Source organism: Bos mutus, chromosome 14, assembly GCF_027580195.1.
Source record: "Bos mutus isolate GX-2022 chromosome 14, NWIPB_WYAK_1.1, whole genome shotgun sequence".
NCBI lineage: Eukaryota > Metazoa > Chordata > Mammalia > Artiodactyla > Bovidae > Bos > Bos mutus.
In genome coordinates, this window is record NC_091630.1 from 55,237,866 (window position 1) to 55,261,479 (window position 23,614).

Sequence of the window (23,614 nt, forward strand, 5' to 3'; positions counted from 1 at the left end):
AGGAGATTTGGGTTCAATCCCTGGGTTAGGAAGATCCCCTGGAGAAGGAAATGGCAACCTTCTCCAGTATTCTTGCTTGGGAAATCCCATGGACAGAGGAGCCTGGTGGGCTACAATCTGTGGCCCAAGCACTTTTCATGCACTGTTTATAAACCAGTGAGGTAGTTCTGTTTTACCACCACATCTTTACAGACAACAAAATCTAGAGCTGATAGAGATAAACCCTAAGGCCTGAGGTCTTTGTGTAGCAGAGCCAGGACTAAAGTCCAAATAGTTGGACTCTACTCTCACCTGCATTGTCTGGTTGTACCACCAGCAGCAGCACCTGGGAACGTGTTTGAAGTGTAAGCTTATGGACTCTGCTCCAGACCTATGGAATCAGAAACTGGGAATAGGGACAAGGGATGTGGGTTGTAACAGACCCTCCAGGGGAGTCTGTGCATTTATGGGTGAGATCCATCGCATTACACTGCCATACCGGCTAGTAGAGCAGTGCTTCTCCAACGTTCATTTGTATGCAGAACTTGAAATGCAGACTGATTTAGTAAGTTTGGGGGTAGTGCCTGAGGCTCCGCATTTCTGACCAGCTCCTGGTGATGCTGAGACTGGTGGTTTGCAAACTTTGCATGATAGAATGTAAGCTTCAGGAAGCCAGGTTGCTTTGTTCTCCACTATCAACCAGTTTAGGAGAATACCTGACCCACATTTTCTGTTGAACGAATACACCATGAATCAGTGGGCCTGCCTGTCTGAGTCATAGACGGTTGATTGGGTGTGAATCTACTACTAACTTGAAATGCATCTTCCCAACCAGCCTTTCCAAAAATATGATCACCTCTTGCCATTCATTTACCCTCAGGAACTGTCATGTTTTCCAGTGACTTTATGAATGATTTACTGTTCTAGTCTTCCAAGTGAATAGGGCACTTTGGATTCCCCAAAGACAAGTGAATGCATTGTGTGTTTTGGAAAAGGGATGGAAAAGTAGGATATGAGAGGAGCAGGATGTGGGAAGGAGGCAAGAGAGGATGGATGAAGGTTGGAAACAGTTTCATGAAAAGGGCTTCCAAGGAGATGAATGGTTCACAGCTGAGCCTCTGAGCATTGCTCCCAATCCCTTCCCACCTTTGGGTTAAGAGTTGGAAAACCAACGGACTTCCTTTTCCACTCCTTTCCCGGAGTTTGTTCAAACTCATGTCCATTGAGTTGATGATGCCATCCAACCATCTCATCCTCTGTCATCCCCTTCTCCTCTTGCCCTCAGTCTTTCCTAGCATCAAGGTCTTTTCCACTGAGTTGGCTTTTCCCACCAGGTGGCCAAAGTATTGGAGCTTCAGCTTCAACATCAGTCCTTCCAATGAATATTCACAACTGATTTCCTTTAGAATTGACTGGCTTGATCTCCTTGCTGTCCAAGGGACTCTGAAGAGTCTTCTCCAGCACCACAATTTGAAAGTGAAGCATCAATTCTTTGGCCCTCAGCCTTCTTTATGGTTCAACTCTCACATGGGAGAGTTTAAATAAAAGTTGATGTAAATATTATAAAGCCATTTTTAACAAAACAACAACAAAAGTCATACCACAAACCTTGAACTGGAATGAAGAGTTAATGAGTTGATAAAGTGTTCGATTGGGCAGACAAAAATAACATAAGCACAGAAATGAGAGGAAAAAAAAAAAAAGACTGCTTTCTAAATCTCTGGTGAGTCAGAAGTAAGCTTCTGTAAACCTTTAACAACATCTGGGTCCTTAGGGAACCAAATATTTTGTAAATAGCCTGTAACTCTTGCTTAGTAAAACACTTCGGCACAGTCAATTCTTTAAGTATCTGGGTTGGCTGAACATTGATATATGCTGTCTGTTGATTGTAATGGTTGGGCAGCAGTGATTTATAAGAAATGATTCCAAAAATTGATTTTGGAAACATTGCAAAACTCAAGAACAGGACTTCAGCCTGTTGCTCTTTCTGCCAGAATTTCCCTGCAGAATTGAGAATAATGCTCTGCTATATTAAAATGGTGGCACAAATATTACTTTGTTTGGTTAAAATTTAAACAGGTTGTAATGAATAGATACGATGGCTCTTTTAGACATTACTTATCACATTTAAGAGATGAAACAGCAGAATAAGAGAAAATGACTTCCAGGCATTCTCAAAATTAGTATTTTAACTAAAGTTATTTTGAACTAATATTCACAGACTATGTAGCTGGGACAACTTAATATTCTAAACAATGACATATCCCACTGTTCTAAAAGGAGGAACATATACAATATATATTGTTAGAATTTCATGACTGGCTGATCCAGGGTTAATTTGATGTAGAAAATCTGATGATCCCTTAAAGAGTAGTCTTCTACATGACTATTATTATAACTCATTAATTTGGCCTATAAAATGCATAACAAAAGTTCTATGCACATGCCTTTTTCTTTGAATGATTGAGTGTAATTGCACTTTTATTCACTAAAACTTTATTTTCTAGAGCAGTTTTACATTCACAGCAAAATTGGCTGGAAGGGACAGAGATTTCCCATATCCTCTGCTCCCACATATGCGTAGCCTCCCTCATTATCGTCAGTCCCCATCAGAGTTGTACGTTCATTACAACTGATGAATCTACGTTGACACATCATAATCACACAAAGCCTATCATTTACATTGTGTCTCACTTTTGGTGGACACTCTGCACATTTGGACAAGTGTGTAATCATAAGTATCAATCATTATGGTATCATACATCCTTGTGTTGTGCCTGTTCTTCCCTCCCCACCCCTGCCCACAATCATGTGATTTTATCCTTCATTTTGTTAATGTGGAGTATCACATTGATTAACTTGTGGATATTGAACTATCTTTGCTTCCCTGGAATACATCCCAATGACCATGATGAATTATCATTTAATGTATTGTTGAATTCAATTTGCGAATACTTTTTTGAGGATTTTTGCATCTACATTTATCAGGGATATTGACCTCTAATTTTCTTTCTCTCTTTTTCTTTTAATAATGTCTTTGGTTTTGGTAATGCTGGCCTTGTAGAATGAGTTTGGAGGTGTTCTCTCTTCAGTTTTTTGGAATAGTTTGAGAAGGATAGGTATTAACTCTTCTTTAAATGTTTGGTAGAATTCCTCTGCCTGTCTACAAGACACACAAACCTCTTTGGGCCTTTCTGAAGGTGTAGCAGTAAAAGGAACAACAGCAACCTCTCATCTCTCACTGACTTTTTCTTTCTCCAGTAAAGTTGATGCCTTCACCCATCCCAGAAGTGGTGTGGAATTTATCTTGAATTTTCATGGTTGGCATATGGAGGCCCGTATGGGCTCTTCCTTGTACAATAGCATGACCACAAAGGCATGAATTCTGCTTCCTACCAGTTCGGACATTTTGAAATGCCCAAAGGAATTATTGGTTGCAGTGTGCATGGAAACAACTGCTGCAAAGAAAAAATTTCCCTGGGAGAGCTGAAAGAGAGGTGACCATGGCATCTGAATGTCCACAGAGCCTGAGAGAGGATGGCCTGGAGTAAGAAGTTGCCAGTGGCTGGCCAGAGATGGCCACCAAGTGTGGGGCAGGAACCCAGCCAACACTGTTAGGACAGGAAGCCCATATCCTGGACAGAGCCACGCCCAAGCTCAGCTTCTTCAGGGACCACTGACTTTCTTCTCTTGGAAAAATTGCACCTATCTCAGGTATTTAGGGTCTGGGAAGGCAGAATTTGCAGAAAAAGCTGCATCCCAATCCAGAGCCTGATTGGCATGATGCTGTCCCCCAGTCAAGGGAGTTTACGTTGCTCAGTGACAGAAGGGTCCAGGTCTTTGCTCTGAGAGATGATGGGAGGAAGTACCGGTTCTCCACTCTGACCCTGTCCTTGTGCGTCTCCCCTTCTCCCAGCAGAGGCTCTTCTTTAGCCAGAGCTATGGAACATTGTGGAATGCATCCCTGGTACATGACAAGAGAAGGCCCAGGTAGACTTGCCTTGCCCCACAAAAGGTCATCTAGTATTTCTTGTAAAATACCTTACAAATGTAGGTACGGCTCTATGTTTTAAAACACACTCACATGCATTAACTCAGTAAGACCCACATCAGCCTAGAGAAGTTGGCAGGGGACATGTTATATAATCCACACCATTTCCAGAAAGAAAAATTGGAACACAGGGTTGGAAAAAGTACATTTTCTTCCTGATTTATGAAAAAAATATTATAATTACATAGAACTTGAATCACAGCTATTTACACATGTAATGAATTGTCTCTTTTTAGAAAGATAAAAATGCATGAAGCTTGTACTACCACAGAAAATCCCGAAGATATGGCCAGTGTAATTATAGGGTATGAAATAAACCTTGCAGCTTACTTTAAAACTCCCTTTGATAAAAAGCTTTAGAGAGAGAGAGAGATCAGATGTTCAGAGGCTTAGAAGAGAGGACGGTGGAGAAAAAGGGAGCTAAGAGAAAATGATTGGCAGTAAAGGACAGAAAAGTCTGTGATTGAGATTTTTAGGGCAAGGCAGGATACACTGTAATCTAGAAATGCAAAAACAACTTTAAAAATGTGCCGCCAACACACTGCATGATGTAGCTGCCCAGGACCACTTGGCATTCTTGGAACAGTGTGTACTTGCCCCTGTTCTGAAACAGGAAACCCTTTCAACAAAATAAGATCAATTCAATAAACATAAATTCATCAGAAGCCTAACAAGTGCTACGTATTTGCCAGAAGCCTAATGTAAATCAGCCACAGTTTAAAAAGCAGGTGCATCAATTACTCATTACACTGGAGTAGGATAGGGGATTGAAATGGATTTCCTAGTCTTGTATTTTGAAGAGCTCGAGTACTGGCTGCCTGATCTGAGAATTAACAGGTATTTTTGCTGTCTACATAGCTGCATGTAACTGCAGTCTATTGGGAGGGGAGTCACTCCATTGAGTCAATCTTCCTACAGAATGAAGAATGGGTATGAGTTTCTTCTGTGCTGGTTCTGAATCTCCCTGTATGCCTTTTCTTTTGTATTGTAATGTGTTACCACAAAGTTAAGCAGCATTGCCCCTCTGACTTAGTTTTCACACAATCATTGGTCCTTCAAGCAGAAGGGACCCCAGGGATGGACTCCCCTAACCTCTACCCAGTACAAAAGCCCCTTTTCCCAAAGTCCTAATGACTGGTCATACAAACAGAAGTAGAGTTCTGCCTGCTTCCTTTATCTGCCCAGGAGTGATAGCCTTTAGTATATACACCTCGGCATATAGCACTTGGGGAAGTAAGGACCCACCAGGCACATTTTCCTGTGCAAAGATGCTCCCAGAAACCCTGAAAAGCTTCCATGCCACCGCACTGTAAGAGCACTCTCATAAAGCAGATGTTTTTTAGCTTTAATTTTTGTGAACTCTCAGATGAATTTGGCTAAACATCCCCAAGCTTTCTTCATAATTGCTACGGTAGGTAATTTGTACCCGTGGAAACCGTAATTTAGAGCTGTTAATGAAAATGGAGTCTAATTTAAAAACAACAACAACATCTAAACTGAGGCTGGGATAAAAATAGAGTTCTCACAGGTGGATTTTATCAAAGTTTTCTTTTACCTTTCTCAAAGACAAATATCACTTTAGTTGCAATAAGAAAAGAGCACATGGTCACATACAGTCTTGGAAGGTATTAGTACATTCAGTGAACTTACCTGCAACCCTTCGATGGCTAGTTTGAGGATTGAAGGTGTCAGCTTGGAGGCTTGTTTGAAGGAGAAATTACTCCAGTCTATAATTAAAATGAAACCATTTATCTGAAGCTCCGGATCTTCAATAAGGACTTCCAGTGACAGCAGGATGGCCCGGAGAATGTCTGTGAAGGAGTTCCTGCAGCCAAAGCAGAAAGAGGCAGAGCGTGAATATCAGCAGATGATAGAACTCGGCCTGTGGAGCCCTGGCCAGCTCACTCTGCTCCTTGAGCCTGGCCTGCAGGGCAACACCGGTGTCCTCTACCCAAAGTGACTGGGAATACAGTGACCAAACATACATACAATGGAATACACTCGGCCGTGAAAAGGAAATTGGGTCATTTGTAGTGATGTGGATGGACCTAGAGCCTGTCATACACAGTGAAGTAAGTCAGAAAAAGAAAAACAAATACCGTATATTAACTCATGAAAATGGTGCATGAAACTGATGAACCTATTTGCAGGGCAGGAATAGACGCAGCCACAGAGAATGGACTGTGGACACGGCTCAGGAAGGGGAGGGTGGGATGAACTGAGAGAGTAGCACTGACATATGTACACTGCTGCTGCTAAGTCACTTCAGTCGTGTCCGACTCTGTGTGACCCCATAGACAGCAGCCCACGAGGCTCCCCTGTCCCTAGGATTCTCCAGGCAAGAACATATGTACACTACCACGTGTAAAACGGATAGCTAGTGGGAAGCTGCTGTACATCACAGGAGCTCAGCTCAGTGCTCTGTGATGACTCAGAGGGACGAGGCTCCAGGGGGCAGGGATATATGTATGCATATAGTTGATTCACTTTGTTGTACAGCAGAAACTAATGCAACATTGTAAAGCAATTATTCTCCAATAATAAAATTTAAAAAAGAAGAAAAAATAAAATCTATTCACCACCACCATCCCCCCAGATAAATAAACTTCATAAGAACAAAACACTGAGAATCACAGGATGGAACCTCCTTTTGATCTGACTGCACCTGTAGTCCAAACTTTATGAGGTGTCTCTCTTTTGTGTTTCCACGAATCTCTGTTTTCTGCTTCCAGTGCAATGCTGATTGCATTTCATTGAAATGCGTCTCTTATTTTTCTCTCCATCCTGGGCCATGATTGTAGTTGTGTCCCCAAAACCTACTTACTTAATGAATATTGCTGAGCAAATGAGGTAAGACCTTCATCAGAGGCACTTGTTTTGATTAAACCTCTTATTCCTTTTGTATGTTGAATATCTTGCTCAAAATGTAAAAAAAAAAAAAACCCATGTGATCCATGCTATTTTGTAGGCTCAATTCATGGATAGAGAAAAATAAAGCTTGAAGAGTCATTTATTTTCATTGAAGGTTTGCAGTGTGATTCAGGAAGGAGTCTGCTTGGAGTACATTGGTAACTATGACAACAGGGAGACCTGACTACAGACTGGAGTTACAATTCTCTAGCACTGCGTGTGTTCTTCCACATCATATATTCTCAGTCACCAGTTGATTTTTGTTTTAAATAATTTCCAGATACAAAGAAATGATGGCAGATTTTGCTAATTCGCCAAACAAATTATTTGTGCTAAAAATTCAAGACCTTCAAGGATCTCTAAATTCAGTGGGTTTTAATTTTTTTTGAAAAATATAAGCCTGGATGTTAAGTAATGGCAAAATCTATTCCTTCAGTCTATCATTAAAATCAGAAACTGTATCCTTTTGTGGGGCTTTGCACAAAAGTGGTGAAGAATCTACCTGCCAATGCAGGAGACACAGGAGACGTGGATTCAGTCCCTGGGTTAAGAAGATCCTCTAGAATAGGAAACAGCACCCACTCCAGGATTCTTGTTTGGAAATTTCCACAGGCAGAGGCACCTAGTGGCTGCAGTCCACAGGGCTGCAAAGAGTCTGACTCAACTGAGCGACTGAGCACATCCACTGTGAAACCAAGTGAAATGATCAGATTCCTGAACATTTCAATCTGATTCAAATTCTAATCAAATCTAATGATTGCAGATTATTAAATTATTATATTGCAGATTATTAAATCAGAAAATATGTAATCAAATATGGAGTTCAGTTAGTTCAGTTCAGTCGCTCAGTCGTGTCCGACTCTTTGTGACCCCATGAATCGCAGCACGCCAGGCCTCCCTCTCCATCACCAACTCCCAGAGTTCACTCAAACTCACATCCATCGAGTCAGTGATGCCATCCAGCCATCTCATCCTCTGTCGTCCCCTTCTCCTCCTGCCCCCAATCCCTCCCAGCATCAGAGTCTTTTCCAATGAGTCAACTCTTCGCATGAGGTGGCCAAAGTACTGGAGTTTCAGCTTTAGCATCATTCCTTCCAAAGAAATCCCAGGGCTGATCTCCTTCAGAATGGACTGGTTGGATCTCCTTGCAGTCCAAGGGACTCTCAAGAGTCTTCTCCAACACCACAGTTCAAAAGCATCAATTCTTCGGCGCTCAGCCTTCTTCACAGTCCAACTCTCACATCCATACATGACCACAGGAAAAACCATAGCCTTGACTAGATGGACCTTTGTTGGCAAAATAATATATCTGCTTTTGAATATGCTATCTAGGTGGGTCATAACTTTCCTTCAAAGGAGTAAACATCTTTTAATTTCATGGCTGCAGTCACCATCTGCAGTGATTTTGGAGCCCAAAAAATAAAGTCTGACACTGTTTCCACTGTTTCCCCATCTATTTCCCATGAAGCGATGGGACCAGATGCCATGATCTTCGTTTTCCGAATGTTGAGCTTTAAGCCAACTTTTTCACTCTCCTCTTTCACTTTCATCAAGAGGCTTTTTAGTTCCTCTTCATTTTCTGCCAAAAGGTTGTGTTATCTGCATATCTGAGGTTATTGATATTTCTCCCAGCAATCTTGATTCCAGCTTGTGCTTCTTCCATCCCAGCATTTCTCATGATGTACTCTGCATAGAAGTTAAATAAGCAGGGTGACAATATACAGCCTTGATGTACTCCTTTTCCTATTTGGAACCAATCTGTTGTTCCATGTCCAGTTCTAACTGTTGCTTCCTGACCTGCATACAAATTTCTCAAGAGGCAGGTCAGATGGTCTGGTATTCCCAGCTCTTTCAGAATTTTCCACAGTTTATTGTGATCCACACAGTCAAAGGCTTTGGCATAGTCAATAAAGCAGAAATAGATGTTTTTCTGGAACTCTCTTGCTTTTTCGATGATCCATGGAATTAATAGATACAAACTACTATACATAAAATAGATTCACATCAAGGATCTTACTGTATAGCACAAAGAATTATACCCATTATCTTGTCATAATCTATAATGGAATATAATCTGCAAAAAAATCCCCAAACCATGTCACTATGTTGTACAACTGAAATTAGCATAATATTGTAAATCATCTATACATAAATAAAACAAAAACAAACAAAAAACTAGCAAACCAGCAAAAATTTGCTGAATGGCTATTATAAGCTGAGAGCTCTGCTTAATACTTGAAGTTAAGAAATAGTATGTCATATTTCTACTTTCAAAGATCCCTTAATTTAATTGTGGTCGGGTAAGAGATTAGAAACATGAGTTGAAAGAGATCAATAAAATTTGAGTAATCCGGAATTTATAGAGGAATGAAAGCTTGGGATAATCCCTGAAGGGTAAATAGGATTTTGGGTAAGAGGGAAAAGGAACAAGCATTTTAGGAAATAAGAGTGACATGTGAAAAATACAGGTAGCAGCCCATTTTGTGTCTGTACAGTTCTTACTACAAATGTCTTCCTTATATCAAGCAAAACTTTTCCTCCCCCAAATCTGACCACTGAGTGTTCCGCTACCAAAAACAACCCCTCAGGTCCTTCTGTTGTTGTTGTTTAGTCATTAAGTCGTTTCCAACTCTTTGTGACCCCATGGACTGTAGCCCACCAGTCCACCTATGTCCAGCCCACCTCTGTCCATGAGATTTCCCAGGCAAGAATACCGGAGTGGGTTGCCATTTCCTCCTCTAGAGGATCTGCCAGACCCAGGGCTTGAACCCGAGTCTCCTGCATTGGCAGGCAGATTCTTTACCACTGAGCTACCTGGGAAGCCCCAGGTCCTCCTCTACCACACACTAAATAATCTAAACGTGGTGGTTGTAATGTGCCATATAATCTCTGGATTGAAAAAAATTAATAACTTTAACCATTTCTCATAGGAATTGGTGTTTAATACTGTTCTCATCATTATCGTCTTCTTTTAGATATAGTGTCTTCTAAATTTTAGAGATGTCAAATTCCTATTAATGTAGGGTAAGTTTTCATTGGCTTTGATTTTTTTTTTTTTTTTTGCATTCGTATCATATATGATCTAAAGACCCAAGTCTTTAGAGATACTGCCTTGTATTGGAAAGAAACATTGATTTAAGTGGAGCATAGACCAAAGGTTGTGACAGGCAGTTCCACAGGAAAATGTGGAGATGCCCAGTGGTAAACTGCAGATGACCATTAGGGAATTCGAGAGTCTGATCCTGAATTAGCTTTTTTAGAAAGAGTGCATGCATGGAGAGAATGAGGAAATTTAGGAAAGCTAAGCCTTTTTGTGAAGCTTACATGCAGTACTGAGGTTGAAGAAAAAGGGTTAAGGGAAAAAAAATGTGAGTGGATCACAATACTAATGTGTTTTTTAAAAGGGGGAGAGGATAGTGTTTCAGGAAGTAAGGATATAATAGGTTGCATTACTGATTCCAATTCTTCACTTATCTGAGCATCCACCCACTAGCTTGTGGTTGACCTCATTGATAATAAAGTGTATTTCTTGCCCTTTGGCCATGTGACTTGCTTTAACTGATTGTATGTGACAGAAATGACTGTGTACCACTTCCAGGCCTAGCTCTTAAAGACCTCAGATGTTATTTGTTCTCTTACTTTTTGCCATTGCCATGGAAAAAAAGATGCCACAGCTAGATTCCTAGACTGACAAGAAGGATGACTCCCTAGCCCCCTAGCACATCTTCAAAAGAAGCAGAGCCACCCAGCTGACCTCAGCCTAGATAAACTTTAGCTGCCCCACAGAAGTGTGAGCAGCAATAAACGATTGCTTTTTTAAGCCGCTAAGTTTGAGAATGGTTTGTTACAAATTAACAGCTACTCAATATCAGACAGTAGGTAGTTAACCAAGTCAAATGCAGCAGAAATATGAAGGAGAATTATTATATTTGACAGGAAGTAGATCTTTGGAGAGTTTTTTAAGGCAGCCCTTCTCATTGAATAGTGAAAATAAATATTATTGATTATGAAGATTTTTAGCCAATCACTTAAGTGCTATCTCATTTTCAGTTCAGTTCGGTTCAGTCACTCAGTCATGTCTGACTCTTTGTGATCCCATGGACTACAGCATGCCAGGCCTCCCTGTCAATCACCAACTCCATGAGTTTACTCATACTCGTGTCCATTGAGTTGGTGATGCCATCCAATCATCTCATCCTATGTCATCCCCTTCTCCTCCTCCCTTAAATTTTTCCTAGCATTGGGGTCTTTTCAAATGAGTCAGTTCTTCATACCAGGTGGACAAAGTATTGGAGTTTCAGCTTCAGCATCAGTCCTTCCAATGAATATTCAAGACTGATTTCCTTTAGGATTGACTGGTTGGATCTCCTTGCAGTCCAAGGGACTCTCAAGAGTCTTCTCCAACACCACAGTTCAAAAGCATCAATTCTTTGGTGCTCAGCTTTCTTCACAGTCCAACTCTCACATCCATACATGACCACTGGAAAAACCATAGCCTTGACTAGACGGACCTTTGTTGGCAAAGTAATGTCTCTACTTTTAAATATGCTACCTATGTTGGTCATAACTTTCCTTCCAAGGAGTAAACATCTTTTAATTTCATGGCTGCAGTCACCATCTGCAGTGATTTTGGAGCCCAGAAAAATAAAGTCTGACACTGTTTCCACTGTTTCATCATCTATTTGCCGTGAAGTGATGGGACCAGATGCCATGATCTTAGTTTTCTCATTTTACTCCTCTGTAAATGAGAGCTAGCACCACTTCCATTACATATCCACTTGTATTCATTCCCAAGAAAACACTGAATCATGGAAATCTGAAAACTATTTTATACATTTTCAAGACCAGAACATTTATAATAATGAATGCAGAATTATTATACTTACAGGGTGATCCCAGGAGAGAAGCAAAATAATTTTGGAATTCACTATACTTTCCAAATGTTTGAATACTTCATTTTTCTAGAGGAACTGGGTGGGCAGCAAAAAGTTGAATGGAATGTGTCTCAGGTCATGAGGCTTTATCCCCGTTGAGGGGTGTGACTCCCCATATCTTCATTGATTATTAGCTTGAATTCCTTACTTCTTTGCTTCTTCATATGGATTTCCTCATCTTTTCCCTGTTTCTTATTCATCTTATTCTCTTTGAGTTGTGAAATCCTCTCAGCTTTTTGTAATTTCAAATGTACTTTATATAGTTACTCCACCCCCAAGGGGGTGGAACATAGCGCCACATTCCTGAAGTGTGGGCTGAGCACAGTGACTTTTATTTCAAAGAGTACAGTGTGGAATGGGAGAAAGAGTGACTTTACAGGAGAACCCAAACACACACTTCCTAAGCCAGGTGGCTGGTATCAACAACAACAGAGATAAATCATATTGATTACCCTTGATATGGTGATGAAAACCACATTCTACCTCTGTGATCTTACTCCCCTGCCCCAGATTAATTAAGAAGAATGTGCATGCTCAGTTGGGCAGTCATGTCTGACTCTTTGTGACCCTGTGGACTGTAGTCCGCCAGGCTGCTCTGTCCATGGGATTTTTCAGGCAAGAAGACTGGAGTGGGTTGTCATTTCCTCATCCTAAGGATCTTCCTGACCCTGGGACTGAACCCATGTCTGCTGTGTCTCCTACATTGCAGTTGGATTCTGTACCTGCTGAACCATCAGTAAAGCCCAAGTTAAGCATGAAGATGAGAGATTGTTTCTTTAGACCAGTCTTGACAGGCTTATCCATCTCAGGATATAGACACAAGAATGCAAAATGTTCAAATCCATTATTAAAAATGACACTGAATCTAAAGTTCTTGAATTCCAATGTGCCAGGGTTCTTTCTTATTAGTGTTTCTGTGGTGAGCAAGTGTATAAATGTTCTATGTGTGTGTATGCATATGTGTGTGTGTGTGTGTGGGTGGGTGTACACACAATGAATTCATCTTTAGAGTTGCCTCCATTGAAGATTTTTGTTTTAAATGAAAAGATGGTTTGAATAAATAAAACCAATATTTTATTACATTTGGTCCAAGTGCTTCTAAATCCTCCCCAAGAACTGAAGAGAATGAAATTAACATCAGATGCATCTATCTGCTCACTTAAACAGCTAATGAAATTTCGTATCACTCAGTGTTTTATTTTAAAAGTTTTGAAGTACCTAGAACTGGATAAGGAGCCAGGAAGGCATTTATTCAAAGGTATGACAAAATTTCACTTTATGGCAGATGTAAAAGATAAAAGGATATTATTTTTATATTTCAGATAGAAATGGAAACTAAAAGAAGACATTAAAAAAATACATATATGGGAAGCAATGAAGCATAGTCATTAGAAGCATAGGGTTTGGAGTTAGCAGACTTTGATTCAAATCTTGGCTATTCTGTATAAACTTAACAAGTGATTTTGTCTCTCTGAGTTTAGTTTTCTCATCTCTAAAAAGAGCTTGATAGCACCTCCCTCCCTGGTAATGATAACTTGAGATAATGTACACAAAGCCATGGCAGAGCAACTGACTCATTCTAGTCCATAGAATGAGCTGATGATGGTCATGTTGGCATTCATTATTATGTAAATGAATATGATATCAAGTGGAAAGTAATAGGAATTTCAGAGTGCTTCAGCTTTATAAGAAGAGATCACCTGTGGCTGGGACGTTTGGGAACATTTTCCATTGGGCTATAATGGAAGGAAAGTTTGGACTCTGGACATAGAAGGGAAAGGGCAGAAGGGGCCACGTGAATAGTAAGTTCTGGGAGCATAGAGCCTATTATCTTGGGGGCAACAGCAAGTTTGCCCATGCCTTTGGGACAAGTGAAAAGGAATGTAGAAATATGGTTAGAGTTGTGATCCGTCTTCATTCTGCTTGCTGGGAGAGCTACTGGCTGTTTATGCAGAGGTTGTAAGTTTGTACTTTAGGAAGATTTGAACTGGTGACAGGGATTATGTGGTTTGGAGCTAGGAGACTAGAGACACAGAGTCCAATTAAAGGGAGCCATGTGCAGCATAGTAAGTGAGAGTGGAATGGAAATGATAGAGAAATGAGAAGAGCCATGAAATTAAAACATGCTTGCTCCTTGGAAGAAAAGCTATGACCAACCTAGACAATGTATTAAAAAAGCAAGACATTACTTGCCAACAAAGGTCCGTCTAGTCAAAGCTATGGTTTTTCCAGTAGTTATATATGGATGTGGGAGAAGGCAATGGCACCCCACTCCAGTACTCTTGCCTAGAAAATCCCATGGACGGAGGAGCCTGGTGGGCTGCAGTCCATGGGGTCGCTACAAGTCAGATATGACTGAGCGACTTCACTTTCATTCTTCACTTTCATACATTGGAGAGGGAAATGGCAACCCACTCCAGAATTCTTGCCTGGAGAATCCCAGGGACAGGGGAGCCTGGTGGGCTGCCGTCTATGGGGTCGCACAGAGCCGGACACGACTGAAGTGACTTAGCAGCAACATACATGGATGTGAGAGTTGGACCATAAAGAAAGCTGAGTGCCTAAGAAATGATGTTTTCAAACCTTTTGGTGTTGGAGAAGACTCTTGAGAGTCCCATGGACAGCAAGGAGATCCAACCAGTCCATCCTAAAGGAAATCAGTCCTGAATATTCACTGAAAGGACTGATGCTGAAGCTGAAGCTCCAACACTTTGGCCACCTGATGCAAAGAACTGACCATTGGAAAAGACCCTGATGGTGGGAAAGACTGAAGGCAGGAGGAGAGGGGGATGACAGAGGATGAGATGGTTGGATGGCATCACTGACTTGATGGACATGAGTTTGAGCAAGCTCCTGGAATTGGTGATGGACAGGGAAGCCTAGCGTGCTGCAGTCAGTGGGGTTGCAAAGAGTCAGACGCAACTGAGCAACAGAACTGAGCTGAACTGATGAGGGACAGTACCCAGAATTTAGTTACAGATTAGATATAGAGGTAAAGAGAGGAAAGGCAGTTATACCAGTACAGGTAAAAGGAGCTCTACTGGGTAGGAAGTGAGTCAGAGCTGCTGTAGCTGTTTCTAGTTCTTACATAGTAAGAACCAGCACCCAAGAAAGCAACACACAGTATTATCATTAGTATTAATATGACTTGACCTTGGGGCTGTCAAGGGGGTGCCTAGAAGTGCATGGTTGTATGGGGTCTGAATTCCTGCCACATGAGTGATGAAATATCACCCGAAGTAGAATCATGTCTGCAAGAAAGAACATTTCCTGTTCTCTTCAAAAGAGGACAGCCTGTGAGCTCCAGCAGGGCTGGAAGTGTGCATTATTTGTTTTTGAACCCCTGTAAATCACTGGTACCTACACATAGTAGATGTTCAGTAATGATTCTTAGTAAAAGAATGAAGGCAAATGTTAAACCAACCCATTCTCTTTCTCTGTCTCTGCTCAGTCACATCCGTCTCTTTGAGACCCCACAGACTGTAGCCTGCTGGGCTCCTCTGTCCATGGGATTTTCCAGAGAAGAATACTGGATTGGGTTGTCATTTCCTTCTCTAGGGGATCTTCTTGACCTAGGGATCGAATGCAGGTTTCCTATGTCTCCTGCATTGCAGGAGGATTCTTTACCTGCTGAGCCATTGGGGAAGCCCTCAATCAAGCCACTGGAAACTGCAACATGCTGAAAATAGTCAAAACCCGCTCTGGAAGCACCAGTGGGTAAATTTTCTTCCTCTGCAATGCCTCTCATGCTCATTGTTAGAAGTAGTGATGTCACATGTATGTCCTTAAGTCCTTTTTCCATCATGGCTCATATTTTATAAAATAATATGCTACTAAGTACTGTGGGGTACAAGAATGGGAGGGGCTTCCCGGGTGGTCCATTGGTTAAGAATCCACCTCGCAGTGCAGGGGACACCAGTTCAGTAACTGGTCTGGGAAGATTCCACATGCCATGGGACAGCTAAGCCTGAGCACCACAACTGCTGAAGCCCGTGTGCCCTAGAGCCTCTACTATACAACAAGACAAACCACTGCAATGGGAAGCTCTCATACCGCTACTAGAGAGTATCCTCTGCTCACTGCAACCACAGAAAACCCTCATGTGGCAGCAAAGATCCAGCGCAGCCAAAAAGAAATAATTAAAATTATTTTTTAAAAAGAATGGAAAAGAAAACTAAGCCTTAAGATTAATTTTGGTTTAAGGGAGGGCCATGACTGCATTCACCTAGTGTGGGCAATAAGTGAATTACAGTCTTGAACAGTTAATAATAAATGCTAGATGGATGCTTACAGATAGGAAGTCTGGTATACCACAAGATTCTTAGTCCATTGGGAAAGAATTGATCCCAAAATACCACTTTAAGACAGCCTGAAATGCAAGCATGGAAGAGGTTTATTTCATTAGCTCTCTAGATGGGGATTGGGCCAGCATCCATAGGGAGCAGCAGCCACAGAAGGAAGAAACCACTCTGATGGAAGTGAGCTATGAGCATTCCATCTATTACTAAATGACTATGAAAAATTAATTTCATGCTTGTCTATTCTGGTAACTCCTTTGGCTGAGGAGCTTCAGAAAAGTAAAAGCTAGGAAGAGTCTCCAAAATGCAAAAGAGCACTTAATACTAGACATGGAGCTTTGTCTGTATCAGCTTAAATGCAAGGTCTCCTCTGATGTGGGTGGATGGCTGTGAATGGATACATTTCTCTTACTTACAATGGAATTCAGTTGACATTTCTAGATCTCGCATGGAGTTCATGGTAATATACTAGCCACTGCTTAAAATGGAATATTCTTTCCTCTGTCTGGCTCTTAGAGCCATAACATCACTTTCAAGATAAGACATTGGACAATAAGGTGAGGAGGCATTTTAGGAAAATATGCATCCCGTGGTACTACATGGCCTTGAATGATTTTGCCCTTCTGAGGTCCTTCCTTCTGGGTGATATGCTGCAATCACTCTTGCAATCAAGAGATTCCTTTTTGAAATCATAAACTCTGATAATAGTGTGTAAGACAGTTCGAATTAAATAGTGCATTACGAAAACAACTCTATAGATGTTACGTTTCATGGAAGGTACACCTGTGACTTGAGTTGAAAGTATACAGCATCTCATAATTTTAATTAATTCATAAAATTGCCCATCTCTAACAAAAACTCCAAACCTCTGTATTTAATAAAGAGATCAATATATCCTGGCAGGAAAGCAAGAGAAGTCCCAAGGCTTAAAACCAAGAGAAGTCCAAAGACTCTAAAATTAGTTGTCTATAACTGGGAGTCTCAGCCCTGAAAAACATGGGTACTTTACATCAGAAGCTTTATTACAGACTGATTGAATTTAGAGAGGCTGCAATCTCATTGAAGTTTTCAAAGTTGGTTTTTTCCCTTTTGAAAATTCTAGCCTTCTTAATCATACACTTTTGAAACAACAAGCAATCAAGTGCATGAAAGATTAAAAGGATAGAGCTACAGGAAATCATTATATAATGGAAAGGAAAGGCTTATTTTCATAGATGTTATATTCGGGATAGCTTTATAATCAACTCTGACAGAAATACCACTTGTTGGCTGATTTCCAGATAGATATCTCTCTATCTGGCTATCACACTTCCACTTTTCAACCTTCTCAAGACACCTCAAGGGCATTGGATTCTCAGAGAGAGATAAGGTTCCCATGACCATCACAGCTCTCAGCCTCAGGAAGACCCTTTACCACTATTAACACCATCTCTGAGTTTTGGCTCCAATAAGGTAAATTTCCTAGGAAGAATTTTTTATCTTGATCAACTCCTATAATGTGATGGCTCACAAATTGCAGTAACAATAAGCAGTTTGGTCATCCTTCTGAAGCTGAAATAAACATATTTTGTGTCCAGAGGGGACAAGCCTTTTGCAGACCCCACCTGCTAGTCTTCCAGAACTGAACACGTGCTTCACTTCAGCAGAAAAATCCCATTTTGAAAGGTTTCAGAAGATAGATGGGACCTGAGTGATTTACCTATGATATTTACTTGACAGGACCAGACATATCAGAATAGAGTTGTGGGGATTCCTAGAGTTCTCCCAGAGAGGGCCCCCCTGCACATTCCCTGGGCCCCAGCCCAGTCCAATTGACGTGGGTCATGGAGCCACCATAGGAGTTTCCCTGGTTCAAATGGTAAAGAAGCTGCTCAAATGGCAAAGAAGCTGCCTGTAATGCAGGAGATGTGGGGTTCGATCCCTGGGTTGGGAAGATTGTCTGGAGAAGGAAATGGCAACCCACTCCAGTATTCTTGCCTGGGAAATCCAATGGACAGAGGAGCTGGCAGGCTGCAGTTCATGGGGTCACAAAGAGTCAGACATGACTTGGTGACTAAACACACACACACTGGAGGCGAAAGAGTGGCAAACCCTCTCCCTGAACTCTCTTTACAAACCAGTGGCTCCTCACTAAGCCTGGTGAAAACGCAGGCTTGTATTTTCATCCTGCTGATTTCTGGGAATCAGAAGCAAAACAAAAGGTAAGTTTTGAAATGTTCAGAGGCTCCACATATTAATAGTTCATTGAACAGCATTAAAATCAACACAGGGCCTGGCTGACTTTTCCTGGCTGAGGGACAGTGTGCTTGGAGGGTTAATTTTACTCTGTAAGGGAACCTTACTCATGGAAGCTCTGACACTTCTCTAGGGAATTATTTTATGGAGGTGGTTAAAGACAACATTGGTTTCTTTTACTTAATTACATCACAGATTATCACTTGGCAATTCTCTAAGCAATTAGAGCCGGTGGTTATTATTTATTGCTGCCACTTAACAGTAGCTACACTGCAGGAGATACTGTAAAACATCAACATACATTTATCTTCAATGTAAATCCAAAATATCCTGCTCTGAATAGCAGAAGAAAATTTGGAAAATGCAATGCATATGTATGTAGACACATAATTTATGTATTTAAAATACTCACACAAAGAGAAAGTACATTTTAGGACTTGGGATTTTGCCATAGGAGGATTTCATCGACTATCTTTATCTTAACAAAATATCAGAGATTATAAGGGACTGCTTAGAAATATCAGCAGTTTAATTTCCAGAGTAAAGCATTTAAATGCCCAGGCTCTGGAAAGTTTTATCTCAACATTTCCCTCTTGCTTTGATCCTTGTCTGCTACAAATTAATGAGTTATTACCCATTCCTCTTCTATTAGTCAAGGCACAAGGAGGATATTTCTAGTTCTGGCTCATAAGAACATTCCCAGAGGAAAGAGCTGGAAGTTTCTATCTCCTTTAATCACATTCAGCAGTATGGGGTGATATTTGCCCACCAGGGCTTCCTTGGTGGCTTCTGCAGGAGACTCAGGTTCGATCCCTGGGTGGGGAAGATCCCCTGAAAGAGTATGGCAACCCACTCCAATATTATTGCCTGGGAAATTCCATGGACAGAGGAGGGTGGTGGGCAAAGATCCATGGGGTACAAAGAGTCGGACATGACTGAAGTGACTTAGCACGTCACAGCATACTTTACAGTAGTGTATAGAGGACAGTAGTCCAGTGTCTTTATTTCAAGCCCAGGATGTCCAGAAGCAAGCCTAAAAGCAGCAGTGACGTAGCTGGTACTACTGTTCTTCTCAAGGCACTGCCATGTGTAAGACTGAAAACATTTTCTTTACTTTTTCTTTGTTTTTTGCAGATCATTTGTGTGAAAAGTGTTATAAACCAATTGCAGTACAGTACTATATAGCTGGTTGTGTTAGTTCGGGACTTAGGCTAACTTTGTTGGACTTACAAACAAATTGGACTTAAATGCACTCTCAGAACAGAACTCGTTTATAGTTAGAGGACTTACTGTATTGATGAAACCCCCACCTTGATCAAACCGCTTCTTTCTGGAACAGATGAGGACATGCATTCATTCCCTACCAACCCCTTCATGCAGCCTAAACTTTTCTAGAAATTTCCATCTGCCCACTGTGGCAGCCCACCAGGCAAGCAGTGCTCCATTTCCATTTGGCTGCACAGGCAGACAGAAGGGAGAAAGCCTTCACAAAAAATTACAGATGCCCCGTAGCTTTGCTACCGTCACTGCCACGTGGACCAGGAATCTCTCAGCTTCGTTTCCCCTACTCAGCACGGTGATGGCTTTGTTCACTTTTGCTTTACCTTCGATATCAATGCATATAAATAAAAACAATAAGAGGAGGGTAAAGAAGAATATGCATTTTCTAAGCTGTCTGAGGACTGACAATTGTTTGTATGTGTGTGTACTTCTAACAAGACGGCTGATTACACCATTAGCTTATCTTCAGAGCAATAAAAACTACCATTCAGGAACCAAAAGTGTACTAACGGCTTATTGAAGTCGTTCACTCCCGCAATGCATTAGCATCGTACTTTACCATAAGGAGAAAAGCGTGTTCCGATACAACATCAGACACTGCCACATACACAGGCTTGCAGGAGACATAGCTCACTTGGGAAATAGAAGAAGTAAAGAAAAAGTATCAAGTGAGGGATGCTAAATGAAGCATGGCCTCCTGATTTCTCTTCCATGGTCAGAAACCCTATGGAGAAGGATTAGGGGAAGCCACAGTTTAATGCGATTTTTGTTCATTTACTACCCCACAGACATATTAGTCTATACAGCAGATAAAGTTAAATCTTTCTTAAAACATTTCTTGACTGGCAAAAAGACCAGGTGCCTCAATGATGCAGTTCGGAGGTTATCTCCATGCGGCTTAAAAGACACAGGCAGTGTCATACACACCTGTGTTGTGTTTGGAACTTGCTAAAAGGCCAGAAGTGTTTCATTTAACCTCACCAACTGGTGATTCATCCATTGTGAAAGTTTAACTTATGGAGGCTAATTCTTTGTTTTTTTTAAAGAAATATTATAGAAAAGCCTGTCTATTTTTCACTTGTGTTCTAGGGGAAAACATTTTGCATATATCTGAGGTCTATCTTCACTTGCACTTTTCACTTTCATGCATTGGAGAAGGAAATGGCAACCCACTCCAGTTTTCTTGCCTGGAGAATCCCAGGGACGGCAGAGCCTGGTGGGCTGCCATCTATGGGGTCGCACAGAGTTGGACACTACTGAAGTGACTTAGCAGCAGCAGCAGAAGTCTATCTTAATATTTTTACACCTGTTTTTTTTAAGAATTTTTTTTAAGTCTTTATTGAATTTGTTACAATATCGCTTCTGTTTTATGTTTTGGTTTTTTGGCCTCGAGGCATGTGGGATCTCAGCTCACTCACCAGGGATGGAACCTGCACCCCCAGCATTGGAAGGCAAAGTGTTACCACTGGATTCCCAGGGAAGTCCCAGCTCTTGCTTTTAGAAGTGCATGTCCCCCACATGCTCTGTGATCTTTCTGAGTGAACTTCGGTCTGTCAGAGCATCTAGTGTGGGGCACTCATGTGAAGTGTCTTGAGCAGTGCAATGTCAGCCTAGTCTTTGCTTTGAGAATAAAAATTAAAATGCAAGTGCAATTTTATCATAATTTTCATAAGGGTTATTGTCAGTAATGGAAAAAATACAATTATAAGAATTATAATAAAAAATGTGGTTGATAAGTGTATGGGGCACATGCATGCATTCTAAGTTGCTTCAGTCATGTCTGACTCTTTGTGACCCCATGGACTGTAGCCCGCCAGGCTCCTCTTTCCAGAGAATTCTCCAAGCAAGAATACTGGAGTGGGTTGCCATGCCCTCCTTCAGAGGAATCTCCCTGACCCAGGGATTGAGCCCGTGTCTCTCATGTCTCCTGCATTGGCAGTCTTTACCACTAGCACCACTTGGGAAGCCCGTGGGGCACATAGTCTTGAAAAACAAAGTGGATCTTGCTTCATCCTGGCTCTGGTATGTGACTGTCAGGCACATTGCTCTTGTGCAGCAATGCACTCTTTAATATAGGTTAATAAAAGGATTTGTTTTTATTCAAAAACCTTCAATATGATCGGTTAGAAAATTACAACTAAAGAGACACTGCACAGGAGCAGATGAACAATTCTAAGCCAACAAAATACACACCTGCCTTTTGATAACAGTGGGTCACACAGATGCAGATGTAATTTTCCATATTATCCATTTCATATGGTACTCTTTCATTCTTTCTAGGATAGCACTTTTTCTTAAGTAGTTCAGACCCCAAATGATATGCCTTTTGCAAAACTTCAATTTAAGCAGGAGAAAAAAAGATGAGTGCTTATGAAAATATGTCTTGTGGATAAAAAGTCAAGGCAAATATTGGAACCAAGGAACATATTAAAGCTGGTTGTTCAACAAAGGAAGAAGCATCTCAGATCCCATTGGATATTCATTTATTCATTCATTTATGGAGAACCCCCGTGTATGACCTGATGCTTGACTCTAGAACAGCTGAGATAGAAGGCCAGCTGCACATTCTATGGTCTGTACTGCAAGATGCCAGAATTGGGGGGAAGAGAGGAGATTGCTGTGGGGTCAAAGAGGAGGCAGAGGTTTACCAGCAGAGCTAGTTTGCTCCGTTTCCTGGAATCAGAGTCTAACCCCACCAGCATATGCTGAGCTCTATGCTCCACCTGGTCCTACTGAATTAAAGAGATTAATCTTTTGCTGTGCCCTGGATGGTCCTTGGGACGTGTGGCCGTGGTGGTTTATGTTGGAAGCTCTGGAGCCCGACAGCAGGGTTGAATGTTGTATCTGAATTTATCATCTTGACTTGGCCAAGCTTGTTGTTTTTTCATTTCTCTGTGACTCGAGTTCCTTATCTGTATCATCAGAAGGAGAATGCCAAATTCCTAGGATTTAGGTGAGAGAATTAGCTTTGAAAAGATGCACTAAATATTACCCATTTTTTCAGCAAAGGGTAACTGAATTCTGTGTGCTGTGCATTATACCTGATGCAGGTACAATAGAATTGAAGGTAGTACATCTTTGGCTTGCAAGTTGACCATTCAGGGGACCGAGAAGAAAACCAAACAGTAGGTATCCCATGGTAAGTGCAGTGGTGAACAGGATGCCAAGCAAGGCGGGCAGGTAGTCCAGGGAGCTTGGTGTAGTGCAGGTGTTGGCAGTACATGCTGACACCAGACTTCAATGGCCAAGTCACAGAGGAGCTAAGACCTCCCCATGTTGAGTCTGAGGCAGAGTCCTCTCCTCTTAGCAGGACTCTGGTCTGCTCTCTTCACTCTCCTCCCACCAGGCCAGTGATGCTATCAGAAGAGCCCTGAGCTCCCTTCTGGTTGGGGAGGAGAGTTCTTTCCCCTCTACAAGGGGCAGAATGGAGTCAGGGTGAGACCTGGGCATGAGGAAGAGGGTGCTAATAAGTGGAACCTGCTGGACATCCAAGGAGGAAAGACAAGTGCAGTCCAGTTCACCACTGAAGCTAACAGAGTTAATGACCACCTGACACTTTCATTAAAAATACCCCTTAAGAATCTGGGGTTTGGGGAGGTGGGTAACTGAAGGTTGGGGACTTCCCTGGTGGCTCAGCAGTAAAGAATCCAGCTGCAACGTAGGAGCCATAGGAGATGCAAGTTTGATCCCTGGGTTGGGACGATCCCCTGGAAATGGGCATGGCAACCCACTCCAGTATCCTTGCCTGGAGAATTCTATGGACAGAGGAGACTGGTGGGCTACAGTCCATGGGGTCACAAAGAGTCTGACATGACTAAAGTGACTTAGCATGCGTGCAACTGAAAGTTAGAAATTCTGTCACTTTCCACTGGAAAGCCAAGTAACACATTTTCATGACTCTTTCAATCTGCCTTTCTTAAGATGCA

The 23,614-nt window shown here is 41.6% G+C and overlaps 1 protein-coding gene across 1 annotated transcript in view; it reads right to left on the minus strand.

Annotated features, from left to right (window-relative positions):
• Positions 1–23,614, minus strand: part of CLVS1 (clavesin 1) — a 158,208-nt gene that overhangs the window by 102,074 nt on the left and 32,520 nt on the right. The window contains exon 2 of the mRNA XM_070382354.1: positions 5,681–5,855. Within this exon, the coding sequence (XP_070238455.1) occupies positions 5,681–5,855 (175 nt within the window). The remainder of the gene's footprint in view (positions 1–5,680; positions 5,856–23,614) is intronic.